General features: G+C 48.5%; 3 protein-coding genes across 5 annotated transcripts; 1 reads left to right on the top strand and 2 right to left on the bottom strand.

The window, feature by feature from the left end:
* The first annotated feature begins 3,001 nt into the window (after positions 1 to 3,001).
* Positions 3,002 to 11,628, top strand: ZNF771 (zinc finger protein 771). Of its 3 annotated transcripts, none has more exons than XM_036099802.2 (3): positions 3,002 to 3,302; positions 3,959 to 4,106; positions 10,545 to 11,628. In XM_036099802.2, exons 2-3 carry the CDS (start codon positions 3,966 to 3,968, stop codon positions 11,355 to 11,357), a joined length of 954 nt encoding a protein of 317 aa, XP_035955695.1. In that variant the 5' UTR covers positions 3,002 to 3,302; positions 3,959 to 3,965; the 3' UTR covers positions 11,358 to 11,628. The 3 variants fall into 3 exon arrangements, with proteins under 3 accessions (XP_035955695.1, XP_035955694.2, XP_035955696.1); XM_036099801.2 differs by lacking the exon at positions 3,002 to 3,302 and adding an exon at positions 3,522 to 3,602; XM_036099803.2 differs by lacking the exon at positions 3,002 to 3,302 and adding an exon at positions 3,646 to 3,768.
* Positions 11,629 to 13,557: 1,929 nt separating this feature from the next.
* On the bottom strand, positions 13,558 to 16,631 carry DCTPP1 (dCTP pyrophosphatase 1). Its single transcript, XM_036099804.2, has 3 exons — positions 16,465 to 16,631; positions 15,624 to 15,734; positions 13,558 to 14,053 (listed from the first exon to the last, which is right to left on the bottom strand). The coding sequence occupies exons 1-3, from the start codon at positions 16,563 to 16,565 to the stop codon at positions 13,753 to 13,755; spliced, it is 513 nt and encodes a 170-aa protein (XP_035955697.1). The 5' UTR covers positions 16,566 to 16,631; the 3' UTR covers positions 13,558 to 13,752.
* Positions 16,632 to 24,393: 7,762 nt separating this feature from the next.
* SEPHS2 (selenophosphate synthetase 2) lies at positions 24,394 to 26,668 on the bottom strand. Its single transcript, XM_036099800.2, has one exon. It carries the CDS (start codon positions 26,495 to 26,497, stop codon positions 25,157 to 25,159), a length of 1,341 nt encoding a protein of 446 aa, XP_035955693.1. The 5' UTR covers positions 26,498 to 26,668; the 3' UTR covers positions 24,394 to 25,156.
* Between the last annotated feature and the right edge of the window lie 505 nt (positions 26,669 to 27,173).

Here is a 27,173-nt window from a genome sequence, read left to right as displayed (position 1 = left end):
TCCAAGCCCGCCTGCAGTGACCTTTGTAAAATTACATCTGTTTGTGTCGCTACCTATTAAAAACCCTGCCGTAGCTCCATATGTCTCCTCCGGAAAACGTAGCTCCTTGGCATTCAGGTTGGCATCCAAGGTCTTCCATTTGTGTGGTTTCAGCCCTGTGCTTCTTAAATATTGCTTCGTTTACTTGGAATGCTCATTCCTCCCCTCCCCCCCCCCCGACTTGCTAACCTCTCCGAGTCAGAACACTTCAAGCATTACTTTCTCCCAGATGCCTTCCCTGAACCTCCAGCCTGAGTTAAAATCTACTTCTTCGGAGCACTTGAAACATGGAGAACTTCTTGAGGATGATTAGTCACTCAACAGCATTATCAGTTGTGTGCTGGGTATGGGGGATAGGAGGATGAATAAAACAAAGTCTCCGCCCTCAGTTTCTATGCAGAAGACAGACGTTGGACAAATAATTACAAGTGTAGGAAGGACTATGCAGGAAGCATACCTACAGAAGAGAATCCTACCTGATTCAAAGGCCTCTCCAAAGAAATGGCAACTATGTTTAGACCTAAGGACTGAGTAAGCTAAGAAAGGAGGAGCGAGGGATGGTATAGGAGCTGGAGTCTTCTAGGCAGAGAGAAGAGAATGCTCCCAAGTCCCTGGGCATCAAGAACTGAAGTAGAGTTCTAGTGAGTCTGAAAGCAAACAGTGAAATGCAGAGTAATGAGTTGTATGATAAAGACTGTTCCAGATTCAGTTTTCTACCTCCCAGTCCCAGCGGAAGCCTGGCACACAATAGGCCTCACTAAATACTTTGGTGAGCAGTGTGTCCTTGGAACATGATGTGCTCTTCACAAGAGTTTACAGTCCCACAAGCTGCTACCTCCTTGTCAATATGGCAAGCTCCCACTCTTCTTTGAAGGTCCTTCACAGTTATCTCCTCAGAGAGGCCTGCACCCGATAACGACTCCCTTCCCAGGGGGTTATTGTTATTCACTCATCTTAACTATCCTGCCAGAGCACTTATACACCTACTGCTTTCCCACTGATACATATATATTTATGTTTATTCGTATATATTTATTTATTTATCACAATCTTTTTTGCTAGACTATGAGATTCTCAAGAACAGAAACTAGATCTGAGTTCAGGTATATACTTGTACATGTTTGTAGAGCAAATGGACAGAAGTCCTTTTCCTCCTTTTGCAAACATCTATTCCAAAGCCCTCCCACAGCAGGAGACCCTTCCCATGGTAACTTTTCACTGTTCCCAGCTGAGTCTCCTCACTGATTGAATCAGGGCAAGCAGGTCTTACCTTTTGCTAGAAGTGGGGTTCCAGACATAACCTGACCCCTCCCCACCTCTCCTCCATCTCTCATGTTACATTTCCCCTTGCTAACTCACTTGGCTCCAGCCACACAAACCTTCTTTCTGTTCCTTAAATATGTCAAGCTTATTCTCACCTTAGGCCTTTGCAGTTCTGTCTAGAACACTTTTCCTCCAGATTTTCAAATGGCTAATCCTTTCTCATCATTCAAGATTCATCTCAAGTATTATTTCCTGAGATGCCTTCCCTATCCACATGATAGAAGCCCCCAAGGGGCACCCGAGTGGCTCAGTTGGTTAAGCATCCGACTCTTGATTTCGGCTCAGATCATGATCTCAGGGTCATGTATAAGGATCTGGGCTCCATGCTCAGCAGGGAGTCTGCTTGAGATTCTCTCTCTCCCTTTCCCTCAGCCCCTCCTTCCCCTCTCTTGCTCCCTCTCATAAATGAATGAATGAATAAATAAATAAATAAATAAATAAGAATGCCCCAAACCATACCCATTCTATTGCATCATCTTGCCCTATTAATTTCATTATCTACAATTATCTTGTTGATTTACGTGTTTACATTTTTTACACTCTTAAAAGTGCCATAGCAGCCAAGATTTTTGTCTGTTTTGTTCACTACTGCATCTCCAATACCTAGAATGGTGCCAGGCACATAGTAGGGCACACACAACCAAAGTGGAGATCACACTTGAGTGTGAGTATCCAGGCATTTGCCCCCTTTCCTTGCTCTGAGGAAGAGCAAAAGTTTGACCAGATGTAATCCCAACATCCAAATTATGCCCTGGCCTCTGAAAACTGAGACTCAGGTTTGAGTCCCGGCTCTGCCACCAATTTCCTCATGTAATTTCATTTCTGAAAGATAATTTGGTGCAATAGAAAGAACATGAGCTTTGGAATCTGCTACTTACCAGCTTTGTGACTTTGAGCAAATTACTTAAGTTCTCTAAGCTTGGTTCATTTGTCAGAGGGAGACAATATCATTGATCCCCACAGGGCTGTTATAAAGAGACACAGGGATCACAAGCACTTGCTGAATGTTATTTCTATTTCCTTTCTGAATCTTAGGTGCCCCATTCATAAAATGGGAGAATTGGCTATCTTTTTCTTTCTAAGATGTATTTTTTAAAGATTTTATTTATTTATTTGACAGAGAGAGACACAGCGAGAGAGGGAACACAAGCAGGAGGGAGTGGGAGAGGGAGAAGCAGACTTCCCACTGAGCAGGGAGCCCGATGCGGGTCTCGATCCCAGGAGCCGAAGGCAGACGCTTAACGACTGAGCCACCCAGGCGCCCTTGGGTATCTTTTTCAAGAGAAGTGGGAAATACAGATCCTTATACAAAATATCCCAATTTTAAAATGTGGGAAATTAAAATGTGTAAAGGGCCTCTATTTCTTAAAACTAATTTTTAAAAGTAAAAATACCCCGAGGGCCAAACAAGATACTTCTGTGGACTGGATTTGAGCTACTGGATTTGGGCTACTGATTTTCCACTTAGGCTATTGGTTGTCAGGGATGCTACGACAACCCTTACTGTATAACTTGGGCAGATCAGTTTTATCTCCCTCCAGTTCAATTAGCTCATCCGTAAAACGGACCCGTCCTTGCGCGGATCACAGATCAGGTGTGTACAACGCTTAGCATAACGCTGGCGCACAGTAGGCACAGCACACAGTGAGCGGCAGCGGTAGCTCTGCTGGCTGTCGATCTGGGAAGTACGTATTCAAAAGGGGCAAGACATCCCAGAGACAAGGAGACTGGGAAGGCGACGCCTGGAAAGGAGAAAAAACGGGAGAGGAAAAAAAGAGGGAAGGGAAGAGGTGAGCAGGCAACAGGGTCCGCCCTCCAGGCGGGGCGCCAGCGAGAGGCCCAGGCCGGGGCGGGAGCGCACGTGGCCTATTTTGGGCGGAGCGGACGCGCCTGGTCGCAGCGGAGACCTCCGAGGCGGCCACAGGAGACGAGCCTTGAAGGTAGGTTACAGCTGGTCTGCGAGGACCTTGGACGCCGGGATGGGGCGGCCCGGGGGTCCCTGGGAGTTGGGGTACAGCCGAAGGCGCCAGATCTGGGCTCGCCACCCTCCCGGGGCAGTTCTGGCCGGACGCCTGGGTCCTCTGGGCCCCTCCCCCTCGGGGGCGGGGTTAGGCGATCTGACCAATGAGCGGCCGTTCGCGAGGCCCCGCCCCGCCCCGCCCCCGGAGCCGCGGCCTCGCAGAGTGCCCAACCGCCCGGCGCCCTGGCCAGGGGCTGTGCGAGCGCCGAAGCTGCGACTGGTGAGTGCGCAGCCCCCCAGGGTCTCCGCCCGGATCCCGCCCCCAGTCCGTGCCCTAGAGCTCTGGACCGCTGGCCCGGGCGCCGGGGAGTGACTCAGCGCGAGGAGGGTGGCGACTTGCTGGGGCTGGAGATTCGAACTGTTCAGGGCCTTGAATGCCGGGATGAGTGCGGAGAACGAGTGTCTTCGGAGCTGGTCCTGGGACCTGGGGCCGGGCTGGGGTGGAGGGAAGAGGGCAATGCAGGGCGGGAGAAGCCAAGGCTCCTCCGCCTTGCTGGGGTCAGGGCCATGGGGCGGGGAGGCGGGGGGTGGAGGGGGGTGCGAGTCCTGAGCTTTTGACCCAGCGCCTCGCCCTAGGACCAAGATGCCTGGTGAACAGCAGACAGAGGAGGAGGAAGAGGAAGAGATGCAAGAGGAGATGGTGCTGCTGGTGAAGGGTGAGGAAGATGAGGGTGAGGAGAAGTATGAGGTGGTGAAACTCAAGATCCCCATGGACAACAAGGAGGTACGTGTCCCACACCAGGGGGCTTGGTTACCCTCAAATCTGGTCAGGTCCAGCCTTCCTCAGACAAACCAGCGATCCGGCCCCTACTTTCCTCTGAGTCTTAGACGTAGAATCTCAGGGTTGGTGGCCCATCCTTCTGCCCTACTGCCATCATACAGATGTTAACCTACTGCGCCAGCTGTCTTTGGTTTCCCATGGAGCTTGATGTCTAGCGGGATTGGACTGACAAGTAACCACACAGCTACAATCCCGTGTGATGGGTGCAGGCACAGGAGGCGTGGAAGCCCGGAGCTGGGAACTGCACGCTTCGGGGTGGGGGGAGGGGTGGTTAGGTAGGCAACAGCAACAGCTGACTCTGAGTAGCATTTGCTATGCACCAGACACTGTTCTAAGTCCTGCAAATCTGGAACGGAGGTAGTATTTCTTCCATTTTACAAGTGAGGAAACTGGACAGTTTGGTGACTGGCCCAAGGCCTTAAAGTTAGTAAAGGGATGACTTAGCTGAGACCAGTGGGGATCTGAGATTTAGAAGGAACGGCCGGATTCATTGCTCAGGGAGGTGGGTGGGGCACTGGGAGAAGTGAAGGCAGGTGGTTCAGCCATGCTGTAGCGTGGATGAGAGTAAGGTGGTTGGCAGGCTGGGTGGGACCTCTCCTCTGGGTTTTATCCTGAGGGTTTTGAAGGTTTAAAGAGAGGACTTTTAAGGAGATCCGAATAGGAGTTAGAATTCCCTATGGGAGATCCTAAGTGCCACCAGGTATGTTTCCACTTCCCAGAACCTTTTAGGACTCTCACCCCCAGCCAGAGGAGCCCTGAGTCCTATCTGGAGGACTTCTGTTGGGCGGGGTTTCTGGGCCCAGGCTCCCTCTGATTTCTTCCTGCAAGGGGCCAGTTCTCTGGGAAAGACAGTTCTGCTGCCCCCTAGTGGGTGTGTTGGGCCCTAGGGGGAGGGGGCTGGCTGCTTTGGCAACCGGTTCCAGTCAAAATAACTGTTTAGTTCCGTTTTCCTCAGGCCTCCTTGGTCTGTCATCCTAGCACAGCCTGCCTCTTCTGGCTCTGTGGATCCCCTGATCTCCACCTTTGGCCTACAAGTTAAGAACCCAGACTCCAGGGGCGCGTGGCTGGCTCGGTAGAGCATGTGACTCTTGATCTTGTGGTTGTGGGTTTGAGCCCCAGAGTACTTAAAAAAATAAAATCTTAAAAAAAAAAAAAAAAAGAACCCAGACTCCAGAGCTTAGGTGGACTTCCAACTCTATCACCTTCCAGCTGTGTGACCTTGGGTAAGTTTCTTAACCTCTTTGTGGCTCAGTTTCCTCTTTGTAAAAGGGAAATCATAACAGGATCTACTTCTTAAGGTTGTGAGGACTAAATGAGTTAGTACTGAAAAGACTTAGAACTGTGTCTGGTGCATAATAAACACTATGTAAATATTTGCTGCTGATAGTCATTCTTCTCCCTACGGTTCAGGACCTTGCACTAGGACATCCTTCTGGAGATGTTTCAACTCCTTTTTATCAAAGAACTTTCTGGGCTGAACCCCGGGGCTGGGAGTGAACAGGGAAACCAACCTGGAGGCCTAGACAGAGGACTGAGGGCAGACAACTCAAGGCAATGGGGAAGGCTTCTTGGTGCTTGAAGACACAGTGGTGATCTGGCAAATGGAGAAGGAGAAAGGGCATCCCAGGAGGAGAAATAGCAAACGCAGAGGCTCAGAGGAGATGAGGCCAGAGAAGTCGGGGTAGCCAGAGAGTAAAATGGCATTGGAATCCAGCATAGGAATTTAGAGCCTCAAATCAGAGGAGGGACATGACTGGATCTTCTATTTAGAAGAATCATTGGCTGCTATGGGGAGACCAGGCCAGGGAAGGCTGATAGCCTGCTCTAAGGTTGTGACAGCAGTGGAGAAAAGATGGAGAGAAGGGGATATTTGGGAACCCCGACTGGACTGGCTGGAGGTAAGGATGAGGAGGTGGAGAGCGGGCATGTCTAGTCATCAAAGGTATGTAGGGCTAGAGTCTAAATGGTATCACGTAGCGGTGAAAAGCATTGGTTCAAATCCTAATTCTACCATTTACCAGCTTGGCCTCGGCTTTTTCATCGGTAAAGAGGGGTAATGAAAGTTAAGGTCCTCGAATGCCAGCCTGAGAAGTATCATCTGGGTTACTGGGTCTGGGGGAGGAGGTTGGAATTGAGGATTGCACACAGACACCCTATGAACATTTAGCACTGTGCCCACAGCATAGCTCATTAATTTGCTGTGTGGTCTCCCTGAGACTCAGTTTCTAAAAATGGTGATCTCGAAAGCTCTTTCCAATGCTGACATTCTGTGACTCCTTGCTATTACCCAGTCCCGTGGCCAGTCGTTGTCCAGAATAGGCCTGAATTATGCGCATTTGGGCTGGAGTATCCTCTCACTGCCTGTCAAAATCTAGTCTATCTTTAATGAGTAGAAAAGATTTTCTCAGAGGGCTCTATACACATCCAATTCTGTCTCTCTTTGCTTAAACCCTTGAGTGGTTTCCTGTTTCCTTCAGGATAAAGTCTCAGCTCCTAAGCCTGGCATTCAAAGCTACTCACCATCTGACCTCACATCTTGGCTTATCTCTAATCACTCAGTACCCATCCCATTCCCTGACTTCAAACACACCCAACCCTTTCTCATCTCTAAGACTTTGCCCATGTGGTCTTTCAGCCTGTAAAGCCCTCTTCACCTTTTCCACCTGCTTTCTCCAGGAGTAGCTCTTCTCTCTTCTAGATCAGGTTTCTTCACTTTTAACATGCATACAAATCACCTGGTGATCTTGTTAAAATGAAGATTTTGATTCTGCAGGTCTGGGGTCGGCCTTGAGATTCTGCATTTCTAGCAAGTTCCTAGTGATGCTGCTGTTGCTGATCTGTGGACCACAGTTCCTGTAGCTAGGAGCAAGAGAATAGGGTTGTTATTTTATACTTTGTACCAAAAAGGGGAGATTCTGACTGCTAAAAGAGCCTAGGGGAGGGAGACAAGCTGTGTAGGTGATCTCCCAACTTGCCAATGACAGAATTGCATCATGGCTAAGAGAATGGGTATTTTGGACAAGGACGGACTCTCAGTTCCAACCCTGGCTCTGCCATTGATGAGCTGTAGGGCCTTGGGTAATCACTTTACTGCTGAGTCTTATTTCCTTGTTCAAAAATGGAGCAGATAGTACCACAAAAGAAAGGGCTGTGAGAGTTTAAAACGAGAACATGGGTGAAAAGCACTTAGCACAGTTCCCGGCACATAGTGAATCCTCAATGGATGGTAGCTGTTGTTCTTAATTTAGGAAAGTAATGGCTAGGGGGAACAGACATGTTTGCCTTGATTTAAAAAAAAAAAAAAAAACCTAAGCAGGAAGACAAAATCACAAACTTCAAATACTTGGATTTTCCTGTTATGATATTACATTGATTGTATAATCATAGTACCTCTTGTTATAGTACAAATACCGTTCTAATATTTAAGTCTACTAGCTGTAGATTTAAGACGTAGAAGGGCCTTTAATGATCTCCTAGCCTGGTATTTGCCAAGCTTCAGTGACATGTATATTGCCCACCTGTTGTGCTCATTTATTTACTGCTTTTCTTCAAATAGATTCACATCGTTTTGCTAAATAAACCTGCCTTCATCTACACGATATTGATGGAACTGTGGGTTTCATGTGATCTATTGTTTTTCTAATGTCCGTGAAAATAAACACATAATGATTATAATAAGATAGTTTTCCTGCATAACACCTAGAGTCCTCTTGCATCTTGTGGTGTGCATGCTTCAAGTCGGGAAATTTTTATCTCACCTAGCCTACCTCACCTTCCTTGGGACACTGAGGCAGGGGAAGGGAGTGACTTGCCTGGGGTCTTAATGAGCTAGACCCTGGCTCAGTTGGTAGAACATGCGACTCTTGATCTCATGTATTTGAGGGTCACGTGTTTGAGCCTCACGTTGAGATTACTAAAAAGATATATATATATTCTTCCTGGGGCATCCAAGGCCCCTTGTCCTGAAGCTGGAGATACTAAGGCTACTCATGTGAAGAATTCCTTTCTCATAAGTCAGTGAACCCAGCATAAGGAAGCCCTCAGGCTCGTCAAAGTCATCTTACAGAAGGGTGCCAAAGAAAAATGGGCCAGAAAAATGTAAATATAATGAGAAAAATTCTCTCCACAATGGCTGACGTGTTGAAATAAAGCCAATAGATGTCAAAACCAGGGCAAGATTGGAAAGTATTACCTTGAATTCAGACTGTGCCAAACCTGCTGTGGGGAGTTTCTTGATTTAAAGTATCAAGTTGTATTTTAACCTTGAATCCCCCTTGGAGAGCACCAGGGACTTGGAGTCCAGCCTCTGTCACATCTTGGCTATTCTAGTGTGGGGAAGTAAGTGTAGCCTACTGGGAAAGGGTGAGTGCTCTAGAGTCAGTCCCGACTCCCCCTGGCTTTGTGAATATAATCTCAATGAGCCTCTGTTTTCCCAACTCAAAAGATAACACCCGATTCAAGGGGGTGACACGAAGGTTTAATACGGTAATGTACATAAAATAGCACTGTCAAAGCCTTACAGTGTAATGTTATCACCGTTATCACTATAAATACTGTTTAAAGCAGAGTTCCCATGGCTGGTCACTAATTTCCCAAACTGCCTTGTTTTCCAGTTTCTGAGTTGGTTACCAAAAAGCTGCCTTTTTATAAAGGATCTTGAAGGACTTGAAGTTGCCCTCCTTGCAACTTCAGAAAGAAAAGAGCCTTACTATTCCTTGTCACTCCCCTCTCTTAACAGTTTCCTTATCTATAAAATGAGAATAGTAATAACTACTTTGTGGAGATTGAATGTGGGGAGAAGCTAACACTTTCTTGTCATTAATATGTGCCAGGTATTTCATTTGGTCTTGAATTAATGTGCCTGTCTGGTTCACGGTAGGTGTTCAATATTATCACTTTTGCTAGGATAAGCATTCTCTTTTCTAAGAAGAGAGCAACGTGCCCCCAGTATTCCTCTTCACTCTGCTGTTAGTACAAAATGTTTTCTCTTCCCCTGCCTCTTACAAAACATTTCTTTTCTTTTTTGGATTTTATCTCTAGAGGCTCAGACCTCATGAAACCAGCTCATTTTCAAAATTTTCCATTTCAGGCCTTGCTTCACAACTTAAAAAATGATAGGTGCTTGCTCTGAAAAGTTTGTTAAAGACTCTGGACTCGGTCCCGGCCTGGCTTCTAAGACACCATGCCCTCCTGGCTCTCCTGCCTCATTAACTGCTCCTGCTCAGTCTTTGCTGGCTGCCCATCTTGTTGCCTCAGGTTCTCTCTGCCCATTACTGGGGTGATCTCATCCGGACTCAGCTTTAAAAACCATTGATGGGCTGACAGCTTCCCAATTAACATCTCCAAGCATAGGCCTCTTTCTGCTCCAGATGTGTCCAGGAAAACTGCAGATATGCTCCAAAACAAATTTCACTTACCACCTTGCTTCTCCCACTGCCCTCATCTCTGCAGACGGCCACTCTACTTTTGCAGTGGCCAAACTCAAAATCCTTGGAGTCATTTTGACTCCTCTCTTTCATTACACCACCTATCCAATCTATTATCCAATCTGTTGTCTCAAACTGCAAAATATATCCAGAAGTAGACCACCTTCACTTTCCACCTGTCACCTGGGTCTGAGCCACTTCTCTTCAGAGATGGCGGCAGTACAAGTAGCCTCCTCACTGGGCTCCTGCTTCTGCCCTCTCTCCTCCTTTCTGTTCTCAACGCCAGCAACCCGAGGGTGACTTTTAAAACGAGTCTGATCTGTTCAGATCCCTGCTCCAAACCATCTGACAGCTCTATTGCTTCCCCATCTCATTCATATTACTTGGCCCTAAGCTAAGAGATCCCCCCCAAGACCACCCCATCCATCACTCTATCCCTCAAGCATTCTGCTTTAGGCACTTTTTCATGCCATTCCTGGAACTCAACAGGCAAACTCCCCGCAGGGCCTTGCTGGTCCCTCTGTAGCCTGCTCTCTCACCTCCTTTAAGTCTTTGCTCCCGTTATATCAGTAAGGTTTCTTAGCAATCCTATTTAAATGTGCAGCACCCACTCCCTGCCCCAATACCAGCACTCTTTATCCATTTTTCCTGAAGCAGTTTTTTTTTTTTTTTTTAATTTAATGTTGAATCCCCAGTGCCTAAGCAGAGTCCGGCACATTGTACGCGTTCAATAAATATGTCGAATTAACGAATTGCTAGAATGACACTAGGCCTTGTGATACATGCGTTAACATACTATCTCATTTAAAGCGCACAACCGCCCCGAGGCGGGCACCGCCGCTTTTTCTGTTTTACAACGGGGAACTGAGAGGCTGCAGCTTGCGGACACCCCGGCCTCCGGCTCCCGCGCCCGGCTGTCAGGGCTGACGTGTCCCCCCTCCCCCTCTCCCCGCAGGTCCCGAGCGAGGCGCCAGCGCCGTCGGCCGACCCGGCGCGCCCACACGCGTGCCCGGACTGCGGCCGCGCCTTCGCGCGCCGCTCCACGCTGGCCAAGCACGCACGCACGCACACGGGCGAGCGGCCCTTCGCGTGCACCGAGTGCGGCCGGCGCTTCTCGCAGAAGTCGGCGCTGACCAAACACGGCCGCACGCACACGGGCGAGCGGCCCTACGAGTGCCCCGAGTGCGACAAGCGCTTCTCGGCCGCCTCGAACCTGCGGCAGCACCGGCGGCGCCACACGGGCGAGAAGCCGTACGCATGCGCGCACTGCGGCCGCCGCTTCGCGCAGAGCTCCAACTACGCGCAGCACCTGCGCGTGCACACGGGCGAGAAGCCGTACGCGTGCCCGGACTGCGGACGCGCCTTCGGCGGCAGCTCGTGCCTGGCGCGCCACCGACGCACGCACACGGGCGAGAGGCCGTACGCATGCGCCGACTGCGGCACGCGCTTCGCGCAGAGTTCGGCGCTGGCCAAGCACCGGCGCGTACACACGGGCGAGAAGCCGCACCGCTGCGCCGTGTGCGGCCGCCGCTTCGGCCACCGCTCCAACCTGGCGGAGCATGCGCGCACGCACACGGGCGAGCGGCCCTACCCGTGCGCGGAGTGCGGCCGGCGCTTCCGTCTCAGTTCGCACTTCATCCGCCACCGTCGCGCGCACATGCGGCGCCGTCTCTATATCTGCGCCGGCTGCGGCCGGGACTTCAAGCTACCCCCTGGCGCCACGGCCGCCACTGCCACCGAGCGCTGCCCAGAGTGCGAGGGCAGCTGAGCCGCCGTTCTTGTCGCCGCGGGGTTGCGAGCGTCCGGCTTGTGGGGGGAGTGGGGGCGGACACGCCGGGACCCCCGACCTGGGGCCGCATTAACCAGGACCTCCCTGGCTCATCACCAGGGGCTGGGAAAGGGTGGGATGGCAGGCCTGGCTGCCTTGGAACTGGGAGGCAGGGAGAATCCCCTCACTGGGAACCCTGGAAACAGTGCCCACTCCCCGCTCACTACAACCCCTTGACCCGTGTTAGTGAATAAAGTATTATATCCTCGCCCCTCCTGTGCCTGTGAGTGAGGCGGTGGGGGGAAGGAGGAAAGTTGGCGTCTTACCCAGGCTTAAGTGACTTGAATTGAATTAGGGAGCCAAGTGGGGCAATAGGCCCAAAGGGGTTCCCTGAACTGGCTTTTTATGTGTGTGGGGAGTCCTCATAACTTCAGGTCTGGAAGGGTCCACAAATACAGCATATTCTGGTCAAGCAGCCGCTGCATTGTTCGGCGAGCAGGCATGAACTTCCTTCTAGGAGAGATGGGCTGACTTCATTTCTTAACTTGGATGCCAGCGTGCGGTGTCAGGAGGGCACAGGATGAGGAGCAGGACAGGAATTGAAGGGGTGGCAATTCTTACACCCCAATCTGGACACGTTGAGTGTGAGGTAAACGCAGAGGAGTCAGAGAGGTGACTGGAAATAATAGCTTGGGGATAGCAGGTCTGGAGTGCATGATACCCCTTCTAGAAGAGGGTACCCAAGGAAAGTCTGTGAAAGAACAGACAGAGCTGGAAAGAAAACAGAAGCATCCTGTCTGGGAAATCTAAAGGAAAGTGTTTCATGGAGGGAGTGGTCACTTTTAGAGCTGTATCTGTAGCTCAGGGAAAGTGGTGAGAGGAGGAGTGGGGGTGAAAGCCATCCTTGAGTGGGTGAGAGCGTAAACAGGAGAATGAGGAAGCCGAGTGGATGGGTGTAGACAACCCATTTTAAGAGGCTTGGCTGTGAAAAGCAAGAGGGAAATGGCTGGAGGTTTGTTGGGTTTGTTTGGTGAGTAGGGAAGAAACTTGATTATGCGTTATATATGCTGGTGGCAGAGCTGATAGAAAGGAAGAGAAGTTGGTTATATAGAAGAGAGGGGAGGTAACTCATCATGGAGAGGACATACGATAAGACACCAGTAAGGATAAGGTTCCTGCTGTCACTAGTAGGGAGAGGAAAGGTGGGTTTGGGAATACAAAGCTGAAGCAGTTCTAATCGGCAGTGTTTTCCCTGGCAAGTGAGAGGTCACTGGTTAAGAGGCAGTGAGGTCATTAGTAAAAGGAATGAGACCAGTAAAGAGGAATGCCTTATTTTACTGATGTGGAATTAGGCTCATAGGGGCAGCAAAAGTAGTTCGGAGGGTTTTCCCTGGCATTACTCCGCACTGTGAGGGAGGTAGGCCATGGGTATCCCCGAAAGGGAAGTGATGTGCCTGAGGTCACACAAGGGGTAAATCATACCCAACACTATAGTTGCAAGTGGCAATTGGCCTTGGGAGGACAGGGGAGGAGGTAAGGGGCCGTCTCCAAGATGAGAGGAATCTCTCTGTTCTCCACGTCTGACACTTGACCCTAATTTGTGATGAGGGCCCAGGGAGAGGAGCATTAGGCTCTCACAGGGTTGGGGTCCTGATGGACAAAGATGGGTTTTAGGCCCAGGACCCTCTTAACTGTTGACATTTCCTGCTCTGGGCCCCTGAAAGTTTTGAGTTGAAAAAGCAAACAGATAACTGCAAACTTAGAAAGTCCCTCCTATATGCCAGGCACTGTCCTAAGCACTCTACTTAAAAACAACTTAAACCTTACAACCCTGTAAGGTAGCTACCATTATTTTAATTTAGATGAGGAAACCAAGGCGCAGAAAGATTTAAGTAATTTGATGAACGTCATCCAGCTCGTAATTATCAAAGATGGCATTTGAACCCAGATAGCCTGGCTCCAGAATCTGGGCCCTTAACCAGCACTACATATAGCCTCCGGTCCCCTTTAGAGGCCCAGAAGGGCTAAGGGAATTGCATGACATCAAACAGGGATCTTGCCAGAAATCCACTCTCTCTGCCCTGTAGGTGGGAGGTATACTAGAGAAACATGGCAGCTGGGCTCAGAGGCATCCCTGGTGCCCTTCTCTAGTACCTGCTGAGATAGAGCCTCCCCAGTCCCTCCAGGAAGAATCTAGAAGTTGCTAACCAAAACTTTTATTGACAGTGAAAAATACCAGGAGGCTGTCTTCTGGAGGTTCTTGGGCCTCAGACCTTATGAAATAGGGCCCCCAGGCCCCTGATCTGTTAGGAAAAGACTAGAACAAAGTTCCACGGCCAGGCCACTCTCTGCTTCTCAGTTGCCATGCTGAGTTGCAAGTCCTGTGCCCGTGTTTCTAGGTTGAGGCCTGGCCTGTGGACTCACAGTCAAGGTCTGCAGGCCCCACAGCTTGGTCTTCAGAGGTGGCCCCATGGGGCAGGTCTGTATACTTGAGGGCAGAGCCGCGGGACAGATGTGCTGGGTAGCGCCGGCGGTTGAGGTCCATCTTGGAGAGCACCGCTTGGGGCAGATCCACATGGCAGCGGGCTGCTAACGCTACCAGGTAGATGAGGACGTCACTAAGCTCTTCTTGAAGGGCTGCCCGTTCCCTGGGGGGCCAGGCTTGGGGGCCAGGCTCCTCATCAGGCTTCCACTGACTGGGGGCAGAACACACAGATGCTAGCTAAGACGATGGGCTCCGCCTCTCTTAGGAGCACCCCAGTCCTTGCAACAACGCACTCCCATGTCTTAGGAAGTTCCTTCAAGGACCGCTCAACCCACCTGGGCCCCAGGCAGAGTCAGGGTGGGGAAGAGACCCCAGCAGATGATTCATCCAGACCTCTGTGTCCCAACCTGAGCCAAGGACTGGCCAAGAGAACATTTCACTCATTAAGACCCAATTCTACTTCTCTCCAGCCCCAGCCACTGCGACTCCAGACTAATCCCCAGACCTGGACCACTGGGAAAGCTTGCTAACTCACCTTCTACTCTTGCCCAGTACCATCTTTTAAACCCACAAATTACATTTTGTCCCTCCGCTGCTAAAATTCCCCCAACTGTACTTAGAATAAGATCCAAACTCCTGGATTTTGGGCACCTGGGTGGCTCAGTCGTTAAGCACCTGCCTTCGGCTCGGGTCATGATCCCAGGGTCCTTCCCTGCAGGAAGCCTGCTTCTCCCTCTCCCACTCCCCCTGCTTGTGTTCCCTCTCTCGCTGTGTCTCTCTCTGTCAAATAAATAAATAAAATCTTTTAAAAAAATAAAATTAGTTTATTTATTGTTACTCTCCTTGTACTGTGAAGGCAAGAACCATGTCTTTTTTTTTTTCCAAAGATACTATTTTTAAGTCATCTCTACACCCAATGAGGGGCTCAAACTCACAACCCTGGGATCAAGAGTTGCTCCCACTGAACTGGGCCAGCCAGGAGCCCCAGGAACCTATCTTGTTCAAGGCTTCATTCTAGAAGCCCTAGCACATAGCTGATGCTCATATATCTGTAATGAATGAATGGCTTGCCCTCACACTTATCTCTGTGCTCTCATTTCTCCATCCCCAAAGTGACTGCCTTGGTTTAGGCCTGCCTTACCACCTCTTGCCTGATCTGTATCAGCCTCCTCATAGGTCTCCCCTGCCCCAATTCTCTTGGTGACCCAATCCACCCTGCAGAAAGGGATCTTTCTACCACTCAAATCTGGTCAGATCTTCTGTCCAAACTCCATCACTTCCTAACTCCAGCTCTGTCACTCTGGGTTCATATTGCCACCCCTCTATTCCACAGCCCCATCACTCGTTCTGTAGGTATCTACTGCCTTTCGTGCACCAGGCACGTGGGACATGGCAGACAACAAAACAGATACAAAATCCTTGCTCTCCCTTGAAAAGCTTACCCTGAAGGAGTCTCAGAATCTCCCTAAATTTAACTTGCCCTTTCCTACTTCACTGCTTTTGCAAATGATTCTCAAGGCTGGAATGCCACTGGGAGGTAGGTCTTCTAAAGAACACCCTCCTTTCCACCCCAGAGGCTGCCACCATCCCTTATGACCTGGGCCTGCCTTGCTGTTTTCACACCTTTCTTTCCCAGAAGACTGGGATGCCCCAAGAGGGCAGGGACAGGTGAGTCCTCTCTATCCCCAGGTACAGAGCCCAGCATGGATGGTTAATGATCAGATAAATGTTCCCCTCCCCCATAACACACAGACTGTTCCAAGAAGACTTCATCTACTCACAAGAGCTCCGCCAACTCCCCGACTTCCCCCACCAAGGCCAGCAGGAGGTTCCGAGGCTGGTGGAACTGGCCCCAGTCTCGTTCAGCAGCAAACTCCGCATGGAGGCGGCGGCTGAAATAGAAGAAAAGTGTGGAAGTCCTGGTTCCAGGGTTAGAGAACCCGAGAGAAGACACAGCCCAGGCAGGCATCTCAGTGATATGCAATGGAGGCATAAGTATTAGGGGTTCGGCAATGAATTCCTTGGATGGCCTTAAGCAAATCATTTCTTCTCTTTGGGACTTGGACTCCTCGTCTACAAAGTGGGTGCGCCCTACACAGACCCTCAACTCTATGGAAAACTAACAATACCCTCTTTTCCATTATTCCACCTCCTGCTGCTGCTTCTGCAGTTTCCTCCACCTGAGGAAGAGTCCTCTCTCTGCATATCGAAATCCTACCGATTTTACAAAAGTGCAGCTCCAGGGACACTTCCCCCTAAGAAGCCCTCCTTGATTTCCTCCAGCAAAAATAATATCACCCACCTCTCAGCACTGCATTTGCCCCGTCCTACCACCCACTCCTGGAGGGCAGGGGCCGGGCAGAAGCAGCATCGGAAGTAGCAGCCCAATTTCCCCAAGGCTGGTTCTGGTATTACTCACCGGGCGTCACCATTTCCCCTGCCTTTGGTGGGCATCACTAAGCCCATTTTGCAGATAAGGAGGTTAGATGACTTGCCCGAGATCAGCCAGCCGAGCTGGGACCCCAGCATAGCTGCTAGCCTTCTTCCAGACCACGTGGAGGACCCACCCCAGTAGGAGGGAGAAAGGGGGCGACCTCCCCAGGCCGGGCAGGGACGGCTTACATGTCCTCGAGCGTGGGCTCCGGGCTGAAGCTGAAGGGGCCGGCAGCAGCAGTGCCGTCTCCCCCCGTGTCCCCACGCGCGTCCCCATTCGCCCGAGACATGCCGCCCACCACGCAGCAGTCGGGATGCCCTGAACAACACCGCGCCAAGCTCGGAACCCGCCTCCAAGGCCCCTGACCAATCACAGGCGATCACGACTACTTCCCGGGGCGGAGCCGCAGGAAAGACCAATTACTTCTGTGGACTTTACTGCAGCCCGCCCTTTACCCCGCGGCCTCGGATTCTTCAGTCTTGGCCGATAGCATCTTAAAGGTATAGAGACCAGATTCGACCGCGAAGAGACAATGGACAGAGGGCGAGGAGGGTGCAGGCGCGTCGCTTCTCTTGTGGGCGCCAGATGGCGCCAAAGAGAAATGACGGAGCAGGGAAGGGGGTGGGGCGCTCCGTGGAAAACCCCAGAAAGGGAGGGTTTAAGCAAGAAAGGGAAATTTATTATAATGATACAAGAATGTCTCCAGGATATAGGAACTAGGGTAACCGTTCTAAGCATTTTACATATTTAATCCTCACACCAACCCTATGAGGTAGGTAATACCGTCATCCCCATTTTACAGGTAAGGAAACAGAGAGATTGAGTAATTTAACTCAACGGCTGATAAGGTGGTAGCCAGGTTTCAGTTCTAGGCAATTTGGTTTCAGAGTCTGTTTTTTTAACCCCTACCCTATATTGCCTCAAATGATGCTAAGTACAATGGAAAAAAAAAAAATTATTTAAACACTTTGAAAAGTGGGGGCAACCTTAGATTGCATGATCCAGGGAAGATGGGGTAAGCATTGTTGGTTACCAGCTCAACTGCCTTTTCCCCTCCTGCATTCTTGCATAACCGTGATTTTATTCTCGTGTTCATCCTCCTCTACTTGATTGATCATGCGGCCCCATTGCCCTGGCCTGATCAGTTTATGGGTGAGTATATGGCCTAGTTCTTCAATGAGAAGTTAGGAAGTCTGTTGGAGACTTCTGGGAAAGATTCTCAGTTCTTTTGTTAAAAGATCACAGGATGTTTCTACCTTTAGATGTTAGTATGTGAAGAAATCTTTGTGTGGAGGGCTAGCCCACAAACTGATTGGCAGATAGGAAGATAGGAAGGACCTGGATCCTTGGTAACATTGTTAGGACACTTATTTCCCAGAAAGGTCCTAATTTAAGACTCTGGTTATATAAGAAAATAAATCCCTTTATTGGTTAAACCCCTTTAGTTGGGTTTTCTGTTACTTGTCTTTGAGAAAGTGACATTTAATCTGAGCAAAAATCAAGGGGAATAGAGCTCTAGGTAGAGGGATCACCAGTGCTTAAAGCAGGAAAGTCTTGGCGTGTTCTAAAGACAAAACGAGTTCCAGTGTGGCAGGAATATGGTGAGCAAGGGGGAGTGGTTGGATGTGGTATTAGGGAAGTGACAAGAGGCAAGATCAGATTGATCAACCATGGATTTTATTTTATATTTTATTTTATTTTGGATTTTAAGTATTATGGAAACCCTTTGGAGGGCTTTGGCAGGGAAGTTATATGATCATATTTTGTATTTATGAGCCCTCTGGCTGCCGTATTAAGAATGAGGGCAAGGGTAGAAGCAGGGAAATGAGTTACTGCAGTTGCCCAAGGAAAAGATGATGTTGACTCTGGGCCAGATTGATGGTGAGTGAAGATGGAGAGAAGTGGATGTATTGGGGAGATATTTTTGGAGTTAGATCTATAGGCTTTGTTGATTTTGAATTAGAGGTATGGGAGAAAGGATAGAGTGAAGTATGGCTTACAGGTTTTGAATGTTGAGCAACATGGTGGATGGTGGTGACTCATACGGGGATGAGGAAAGCGAGGTGCAGGATTGAACACACATGGCATCAGGAGTTTGGTTTAGAACAAAGCTAATTGAAGCTACATATCAATTCGGTGGATTTATGAGACTAAGGTTTAGAAGAGAGATCAGGGCTACAGATTCACATTTGGTAGTCTCAGTCATTAGACAGTACTTAAAGTCATAGACTTGGAGAAGAATGACTACTACAGGAATCTAGATAGACAAGACTAAGATTTGGGGTACTCCAACATTTAGCAGTTGAGCAAAAGAGAAGAGACAGGTGAGATAACAGGAAAATCGAGAGTGTGGTGTTATAGAGGCTGAGGAGGAAAGTGTTCCAAAATGAGTGGACATCTGATTTGGATGCTGCTGAGCTGCAGGGTAAGAAGAGAGCACAGAAGTTGCTGCTGGATTAGGCAACATGGAAGTTGGATATGGGATTTGGGAGAAAAGAGGGAGTCCTGGGTAACTCCTGGGTTTCTGGCTTGGGTGAATGGATGGATAATTTTGTCATTTGCTGAAAAGAGGACACAGAAGTTGGGGTGGAAGGGAAGATAATGAATTCAGTTCGGGGCCTGTTGAGTCTAAGATGGCTCTAGAACATCTAGATGATGTCCAGTAGGCAGGTGGACATACAGGTCTGAAGTTCAGAACATTGAGCTGCCTATGGATCTGGGAACTGAAAGTACCTTCCATAGCACCTACCCCAATGTTTGCTAAGCTTCTCCAGACAAGAATCCAAAGCCTTTTACTGGAATGTAAAACACAGCTTTCTCAGGAGTCCTCTGCATCTCAGATTTTTGAAGAGTCAGGGACCAGGACTTCTAGAGCTCACAGGTCAGATGGTCCTTGGTGATTGACAGGAAGGAGGAGACACTCTTTGTGGGACTGCCTCTGCCCTCCTCCTAGGAGCTCCTGACTGAGCTTGTAAGGCTTTTGCCAAGCATCCTGCAGAACATCCCAGTTCTTTGCTCCATTGCATTGTCCTTGGAAGACCAAGCAAGCCCAGCTCCAGCACAGCACAGGGTTGGAGGGGTGGGGAAGGCCCTCATGCGGGAGAGGGAACAAACCTGAACATATAATTGGCCCCATGATCTGGACCCTTCATCCAGACTCTTTCTGTACCCTCTGCCCCACATCCATTCACTTTTCTCCATTCTCCTCAGACACATCTTAGCAACCCGACCTCCCTGCTTTAGTCAGGGCCTCAAAGTGCTTGGTCTTGGCTTTTGGTTCACATTTGTGATTAGCCTTTACGAGCTTATCCCTTTAGGGACTGGGTGCCCTAGTCTTTTCGACCAAAGGTGTTTTCCCAGTGTAGGCTAATAAATATTTAATGACAGGATGGGCAGGCTGGGACAAGCAAACATGAGCATGCACACACTGTCCTTCTGTTATGCAAGAGTTTGGCTGCCTTCACCACTGGACCCAACCATGTGCAACTGATCCCAGTATGGCTTTTGGAAAACACTGGAGTGGAAGAGATGGCAACGATTGGAGAACAAAGTAACAGAGACCCATAAACTGGGTGGGTGGTATGGGGGTAGGGAACCTGGGCTGCTAAGATCCTAGAGATAATAGAGGATGATGGCAAACTAAGAATCAGATGATTGGGAACCCACACACCAATGCCCTTGGGGAGATTGTTCCTTTTCTCTGAGCCATGATTTCCCTATCTATGTAATGGGGCTCTGGCCTAGGCGGTCTCCAAGGACCCTTCATGTGTGTGCTGGGAAGGCTGGGACAATGTGTATTTTGTTTGTATCACAGTGCTGTTCTTACTGGAGGTAGAGCCATTGACCTGGTTGGTTTTGAACTGAGGGATGGCAGAAATGATGCTACTATAATTAAAAGTATTTGTTCTTATTAAGTTTTTCAGGGGGAGTCATGACAGAGGTTTTGAGAAATCTCCAGGCTAGCCCATTCAGGCTGGGGAGTCCCCAACACCTTTAGAAGCCCTTCCTAGGGCACCTGGCTGGCTTAGTCAGTAGAGCATGTGACTCCTGATCTCAGGGTCATGAGTTCAAGCCCCACATTGGGTGTAGAGCTTACTTAAAAAAGAGAGAGAGAGAAGTCCTTCCCCAATCTATGTATCCAGACTTATTCCCCTACACCCATGCTTAAATCCAGCCAGATGGTCCCCACTCTCCCTAATTTTGCTCATATCTGGAATGCCCATTCCCCCTTCTCTGCATATCCAAACCTAAATTCTACTCATTCTGCAGAGCTCTGCTTCAAAGCCACCTCCTCTGGGAAGCCTTCCTAAACTTCCTCCAAAATGGAAATAATTTGACCTCCTATAGCACTTAATCCACTCTAATCCATATGTCACTTACCATTCTTCGTCTTGATTTTGGGGTGATGGGTGTCCCTGTTCTAGATCTCCTTTTAGACTGAGTCTCCTGGAGAACAGAAGCAGTGTCAGGCTTTTGTTTCCCCAGGGCCTGGTACTTGATTAGATCTAATAAATACTAATTTATAGGACCATGTCTCATGGGATCCTCTCCATGACTTCCCTGCTGTAGGTGGGTATGGCTGTGCCTATTTTACAGATGAAGAAACTGAGGCCCAGAGACTTATCTGAGATCACCCAGAAAGGTGAATGTTGAAGCTCACCAGTACCCCCCAATGCTCCTCATCAAGTGAAAGAAATCTCCCTACCCCCACAAGGGAGTAAAAGAGGCAACTCAATATTTTTGGTATGAGCTGAGGTCACCGTGCTACTGCATTTTCTTCTGTCCTTCCGTCCTGTCTCTTCATCTTTCTCTTCCTCTATCTTCAACTTCCTCTCCTTTTTCTTTTCTGCATTTGGCTTCCTTTTCCTTTTCTTTCTCTTTTCTTCCATCACCTTCCTTTCCTCTATTTGTGATTCTGCTCTGATTTCTACCCAAGGCTGTGTCCCCTCCACCACCTGCTGCCTCTCTTCTGCTGCCCAGCTCCTCCCCAAGGAAAAGATGGATGCCTATCTTGCTCTCAACCCCTAATCCTTTCTAGGTTAACTAAGAGGACGCAGGCCAGGGACGCATCCCATCGTTTTCCTCCCCTTTTGTACTGCCCACTCCAACCAGTTAGAGAGCTGTGTATGTGGACAAACAAAACCAAGGCCTGAATTTCTTCTTCAAAGCCTTGTCTTAAGAGATTGGTGATACCAGCCTCCACCGCTAGGAGACACCAAGAGCAAGGAAAGTGTGGACATAGAAGGTGCTAGGGTCCCCAGCTTTATCCTACTCACTCACTCATTTATTCAATATATTCTGAGCACTAACTACGGATCAGACAGTGTTCTAGGTACTGGGGATACAGAACATCTCCTGCCATCTTGGAGCTTACATACTAGCAGAAAGGGACACTTAGAAGGTAAACTAACACATTCTCAAGATAATTACAGATTAGGGTTAGAGCTATGAAGCCAATAAATGAGGTGATGAGTTGGGGAGTCGGTAGGTATTGGCTGATGTCAGAGAAGGTTTTTATGAGGTTTAATTTGAGCTGAGACAGGATTGAGGGCAAGCCTGCCAGGTAGGGAGCCTGAGGTGAGGCTCCAGACAGAGGGAATTGCAAGTACAAAGGACCTCGATTTGTTTGGAGCTCCACAGGAAGGCTAATGGGCTAGAGTTTAGTGAGAGAGGGAGGGCGAGTGCCATGAAATGAGGTTGGAGATATGTAGCAGGGATTGTATGGAAAGTGATTTAAGAGCTTTGAGTAGGAGAAAAGCTGATTGAATTTTTAAAAATGATTGATTGTTGTAGTTAGATAGTATTTACATTACAACTATGTAAATGTTCATTGCTGAATACTATATATGATTACATTTCATTTGTCACACAAGGTTTTATTTTTTGTTGGAGTTGATAACTGCCTCATTTTTTTTTCATTTGCTAGTTTTCTATATAATTATCACTAATTCTTTTTACATCTTCCATTAACCTTCCAATATAATTTTTCACAAAATCAAATGTATCAGTACTCAAATAGGTCCCTTTTCCTTTTCCTGGGAGCCTTTGGGCTCCTCTTTCTGAGTGATGTGCCTGTTCCAGGCTGCTCGCTCTCTAGGCCTGCTGTAGAGCTGTTATCTTGAAACCTCCTTTCACCTTCTCCTTTGCTGGCTTGGGTTTCCTGAACCCCATGTTTTCCTCTTTCCCAGTTTGCCCCCTTATTTTCCTAGAGCACATCTTCCAGTAGTTTCTTGAGAAAGAGTGCATGGGATGAAACCACTTTGATACTTTGCATGTCTAAAAATATATTTTTTTATACTTTTACTTCTGGCCTTGGAATGTGCTTGTTTGTAAAATGTGGCTAGGTATAGAATTACACAGAGAAAATCATTTACCCTCAGGATTTTGAAGGTGTTACTTCATTGTCTTTTAGCTTCCAATTCCCTGTTGAGAAGTCTGATACCATTCTGATTGCCAGACCTTTGTACATGCTCTTTCCCTCCCCCCAGAAGGTTTGAGGAGAGCATAATGATTAGAAGTATGGACTCTGGGGGCATCTGGCTGGCTCAGTCAGTGGAGCATGCAACTCTTGATCTTGCCGTTGTAAATGTGAGCCCCACATTGGGTGTAGAGATTACTTAAAAATAAAATCTAAAAAAAAAAAAAAAGATAATAATAATAATGGACTCTGGACTCACACTGCCTAGCAGTTAGCCTGCGCAACTTTGGACAGATTTCTTAATCTCTTTGCACCTCAGCTTCCTCATTTGCAAAATGGGGTTGTTGGCAGTTCAAATGACTTAATATATGTAAAACACTTCTCTTTATCGCTGGTATTTTAAAATTTAATAAAATTAGTGTAGGTCATTTTTCATTCACTGTGCTGGGAAGTCAAGAAATGTGTGGTATTTACAACTTTTTAAATTTTAGAAAACTTTCTTGTATCATTTCATGTATTTTTTTTCTTCCGTTTACTTTATTACCTCTTTTTGGAGTTCCTCCTAGATGTTGAACCTCCAGGCTTACCTCTAATTTCCATAATTTTTTTCTTCTATTGTGCATCTTTTTGTTGTTCTACTTTCTGATAAATTTCATCTTCTAAGTATTCTAATGAATTTAAAAAACTTTAGCTATATTTTATATTCTAAATGCTTTGTTCTCATTACCTTTTTATGAACCCTTTTATCTTCTTTACCTCTGCTTTCTTTTTTTTTTTTTCTGCTCCCTGTTTTGTCTCTTTACTGAGTTTTTTGTTTCTTTGACTTCTTTTCAAGTTAGAGGCTTACCTCAAATGTCTGGTGACCCTTGACCGCTTATATCTAAGAATGAGGCATTGAAAAGAATGTGCTTGAAACTTTTCAACTGGGAGGCTTCCTGGTACAGGGATTTTCACTAGGGGCTCCCTGAATGTTTATAGGTCTTTTTCCTGGGCACATTCTTTTTCTCCAGAGGAGCAAAGGCGGTATAAGCTTCCTGGACTGTGTTTTTAATAGTTAAGGGGAGGAAGGGGGCTGGGGCAATCTCTTTCAGCCTTTATTCTTGTTTTTGTTCAGGCCCCCTGTCCTTTACTGTGGTGTCCCCAACTTTGCAGTATTTTTAAAATTCATTTTCCAGGAAGTAAACCTCCCTTTACCTACAGAGGTGAGAAGCAGTCATCTGGCTATGTGACGTGGTGAGAGATTTGTGAACTTCAAAGATCTAATTATAATTACCCTGTTGTATAGAAGCTTCCAAACAGTATCTGTCTTTATCCCCACACTTGACCCCTTAGTATCTCCAGAGCACATTGCCTTGCTTCCTGTTAGTATTCTCCAACTCTGAAGGCATTTACTTTGGCTTCCTCTATTCTAAGTCAGTTACCCTTCTTCCACCTACTTTCAATCTTCCAAGAAGTGTTGACCCCTTTCTTTTGCTATTTCCTCTCCCACCCGCTAGTCCTTGGGGTTTATGCCTGTTTTGAGTCCTCTGCTATCAACGCAGGGGGAAGGCACAAACCTAAACCTAGGTGTTAAATCCTCTGGTCCAGAATCTGGGAAAACATTCTCACTCTCCACTTGCCAGACTCTAAATGTATCAATTGGTTCATTTTATGACTGTAAAAGATTCAGAATTCCAAGAATCCAAACATTAGCCAGAAGAATTTTCCCACAAAGTCCTTTTTATTTGTTTCACTAGAAATTACTCTTTATTGATTAAATCACCAGGAATTTTCAGCACGAGATTGAACATCTTAATGACCACCAAGGTTTGGGCTCTGGGGCTTGTTCTGCCTCTCCCAGTCCTTAAAGGGGTTTAGAGAGAGAGACGTCATTAACAGAGACCAAATCAGATGGTTGCAGGTCTTCCTTTCCCAGTCATTGGACAAGCTGCTCAATTCTTGTCCAGAGCAGGAAAGAGCCAGTACTTCAGAAAAATCTAATAAAGAATTTGACAATGCATGTAAGATCTCTCTTAACAATTTAGATTTACCAACAGTATTGGTCCAAACTTATTTGCTTCTGATCTAAATCATTTTGCAATTTACCTTTTTTTGGTGTGTATGTAATTCTAATAAATAACCTCACTCCCTGTGCAGACAACCGAGTGCCAAGAAAAAAATCCCTCAAACCAGAATAGCGTCATCTTGCTCTTGGAAAGAAGTAACCTCTTGGAAAGAGGTTTTTCTGCTCCTTTTCCACATACGAGATGAACAAACCTCCCCCTGAAGTCCAAAATGTTACTTCTGGCCTTGGAATGTGCAGCTTGTGATGGGCTGATTCAAATCACCTCGAAAGGGCCGCTGGAACTACTATGCAGGGCAGACAGCCTTCTTTGGAAATTTCTTCTTAAAATAAAGTTCTGAGAATCGCTAATGATTGTGTACAGAGGCTCTAAGGTCCAAACAACTTCTGCTATTCCATCTCACGAACTAGGCTCAGAGGCACTGGAATTGTCAGGAGCAAGAGCAGCAGCAGTGGCCCCACGAGGTAGGACCTCAATAACTCGAGGCTTGTCAATGATCCGGGCTGTCCGGTTTCCCTTTTCCACAATACCGACGATCCACGCTTGGTGACCCTCTCCATACTTGGAAGATTTGATTTCAGAACAAAAGCGAGCTGCCTGTTCTCTTGGCAGACAAATCAGTAATCCCCCAGAAGTTTCCGCTGAGGTTCCTTGAAGGAGCCCAAAGCGCCCACTGGCCTTGCTGATGGCAGCCATCTTGGCAATAATTGGCAGATTATGAATGACAAAGGACACCTCGTTTCTCTGTTGTTTTGCAAGGTTCTGAGAGTGTCCTAGGATGCCAAAGCCTGTGATATCTGTGGCTGCGTGGGCATTAAACGTGTGCATTAATCCAGCAGCAGTTCTGTTTAGGGTAGCCATGTTGAACATGGCTTCCTGATAAGCCAGCTCTACTTCTTCTCTGGAGACCACCATATTTATTTTATTCCATCTCTCGGGATTATCCAGCCACTGGTGGGCATTGACAGCAACTTGGGTTCCTAAGGGTTTGGTTAACACGAGCACATCCCCAACAACTGCACTGTCGGGCATGATGAATTCATTCGGCTGACATACCACAGTGGCAACCCCGCCGACGATAATCCAAGGGTTCACCACCGTTTGTCCACCAGTCACTGCGGTCCCTCCTTCCTCAGCGGCATCACGAAAGCCTTTGATCATGAGTGGTGTTATCTTTTCTCGCTCCTCCTCAGTCATACTCTGGCTGACGCTGAGTAACATCAACATGTTGTCACATTCAGTAATGCCCATGGCGTAGAGGTCACTCAGCACGTTGGCACACGCTATGCGCCCCATCATGTAGGGATCTTCCACCAAGGGGTAAAAGAAGTCCGTGGTCTGCACCAGTGACAGGCCCCCGTGCCTCAGGGGTATGACGCAGGAGTCCATCCCAATGCCCAGGGCTGGAAAGGTGGGGTTAGGTTCGGCCCCGGCCGGCAGGCCGCCTTCCTGGGCCGCCTCTTCATGGCCTCCGACCAGGCCCAGGCCCAGCGGGGGCCGCACGTCTGGCCGCGTCAGTCCCGCCAGGAGTTTGAGCAGCGTCTCCTGGGGGACCTTGCAGCCTCAGCCCTTCATGCCGGAGAAGCCGGTCAGCCGCCAGCTCGGGCTGAGGCCCAGCGCCTGGGGCTCGAAGGGCCGGTAGCTCGAGAAGCCCCGGCCGAGAGACAAGCCCGCCGAGCCCGAGCCTTCCGCCGCCGCCACCACCTCGCCGCCGGCGACCGTCACCGCGGCTTCCGCCATCGCGCCTGCCGGGCAGGGAGGGAAAAGAGGAGAGGCGAGCTCCCTTCTATTTTCTACTCCAGTTACTACGGACTAACAGATAATACGGCGGAGATTCTCCCCGGCGCGACTCGCGCCCCGGACTCACTGCGCCCCGCGCGCTCCTGGCCTTCCTGAGGGAGGAGCCGCCGGCCTCCCCTACTTATAGTCCTAGTGACTGACAGCCGTGCCATCCAATGACGACTTCGCTACCGAGAGGCGGGCTTCCTTTCGTCTAAAAGATAAATTACAAATCAACCGGCAGCTTGCGAAATTGGTCCCGGCGAGGTTACGCGGGAGTGCCATGGTTCGCTCCCCTAGTTGTAATTTAAACGATCTCTAGGGAGCGGCTGGCGGAACTTTGCGCCCCTAGAGGCAATTTAGCAAGGGCAGCATTTTCGAAGACGAGGAGTATCGGTCACATGGCAGATCTCATGCAGGTCAGAATTGTCCTAGGGTCATTTGACAGCGCTCGTGACCAATCCAGGATAGGAAAATAGCCCAGGGAAAAATTCGGAAAGAATAATGAGAAATTAGATATTAAATTACTACCATTAAGCAAGCAAACCGTAGCATCAAAATAATGAAATGTTAAAATGGGCTTCAAAGAATTTTAAGGCTCAGGGGAGCCTAGCTGGCGGAAGAGCATGCGACCCTT

Source organism: Halichoerus grypus, chromosome 6 (genome assembly GCF_964656455.1).
Source record: "Halichoerus grypus chromosome 6, mHalGry1.hap1.1, whole genome shotgun sequence".
NCBI classification, from domain to species: Eukaryota; Metazoa; Chordata; class Mammalia; order Carnivora; family Phocidae; genus Halichoerus; species Halichoerus grypus.
The sequence above is the reverse complement of the archived record's forward strand: the minus strand, read 5'-3'. Positions and strand labels throughout refer to the sequence as shown.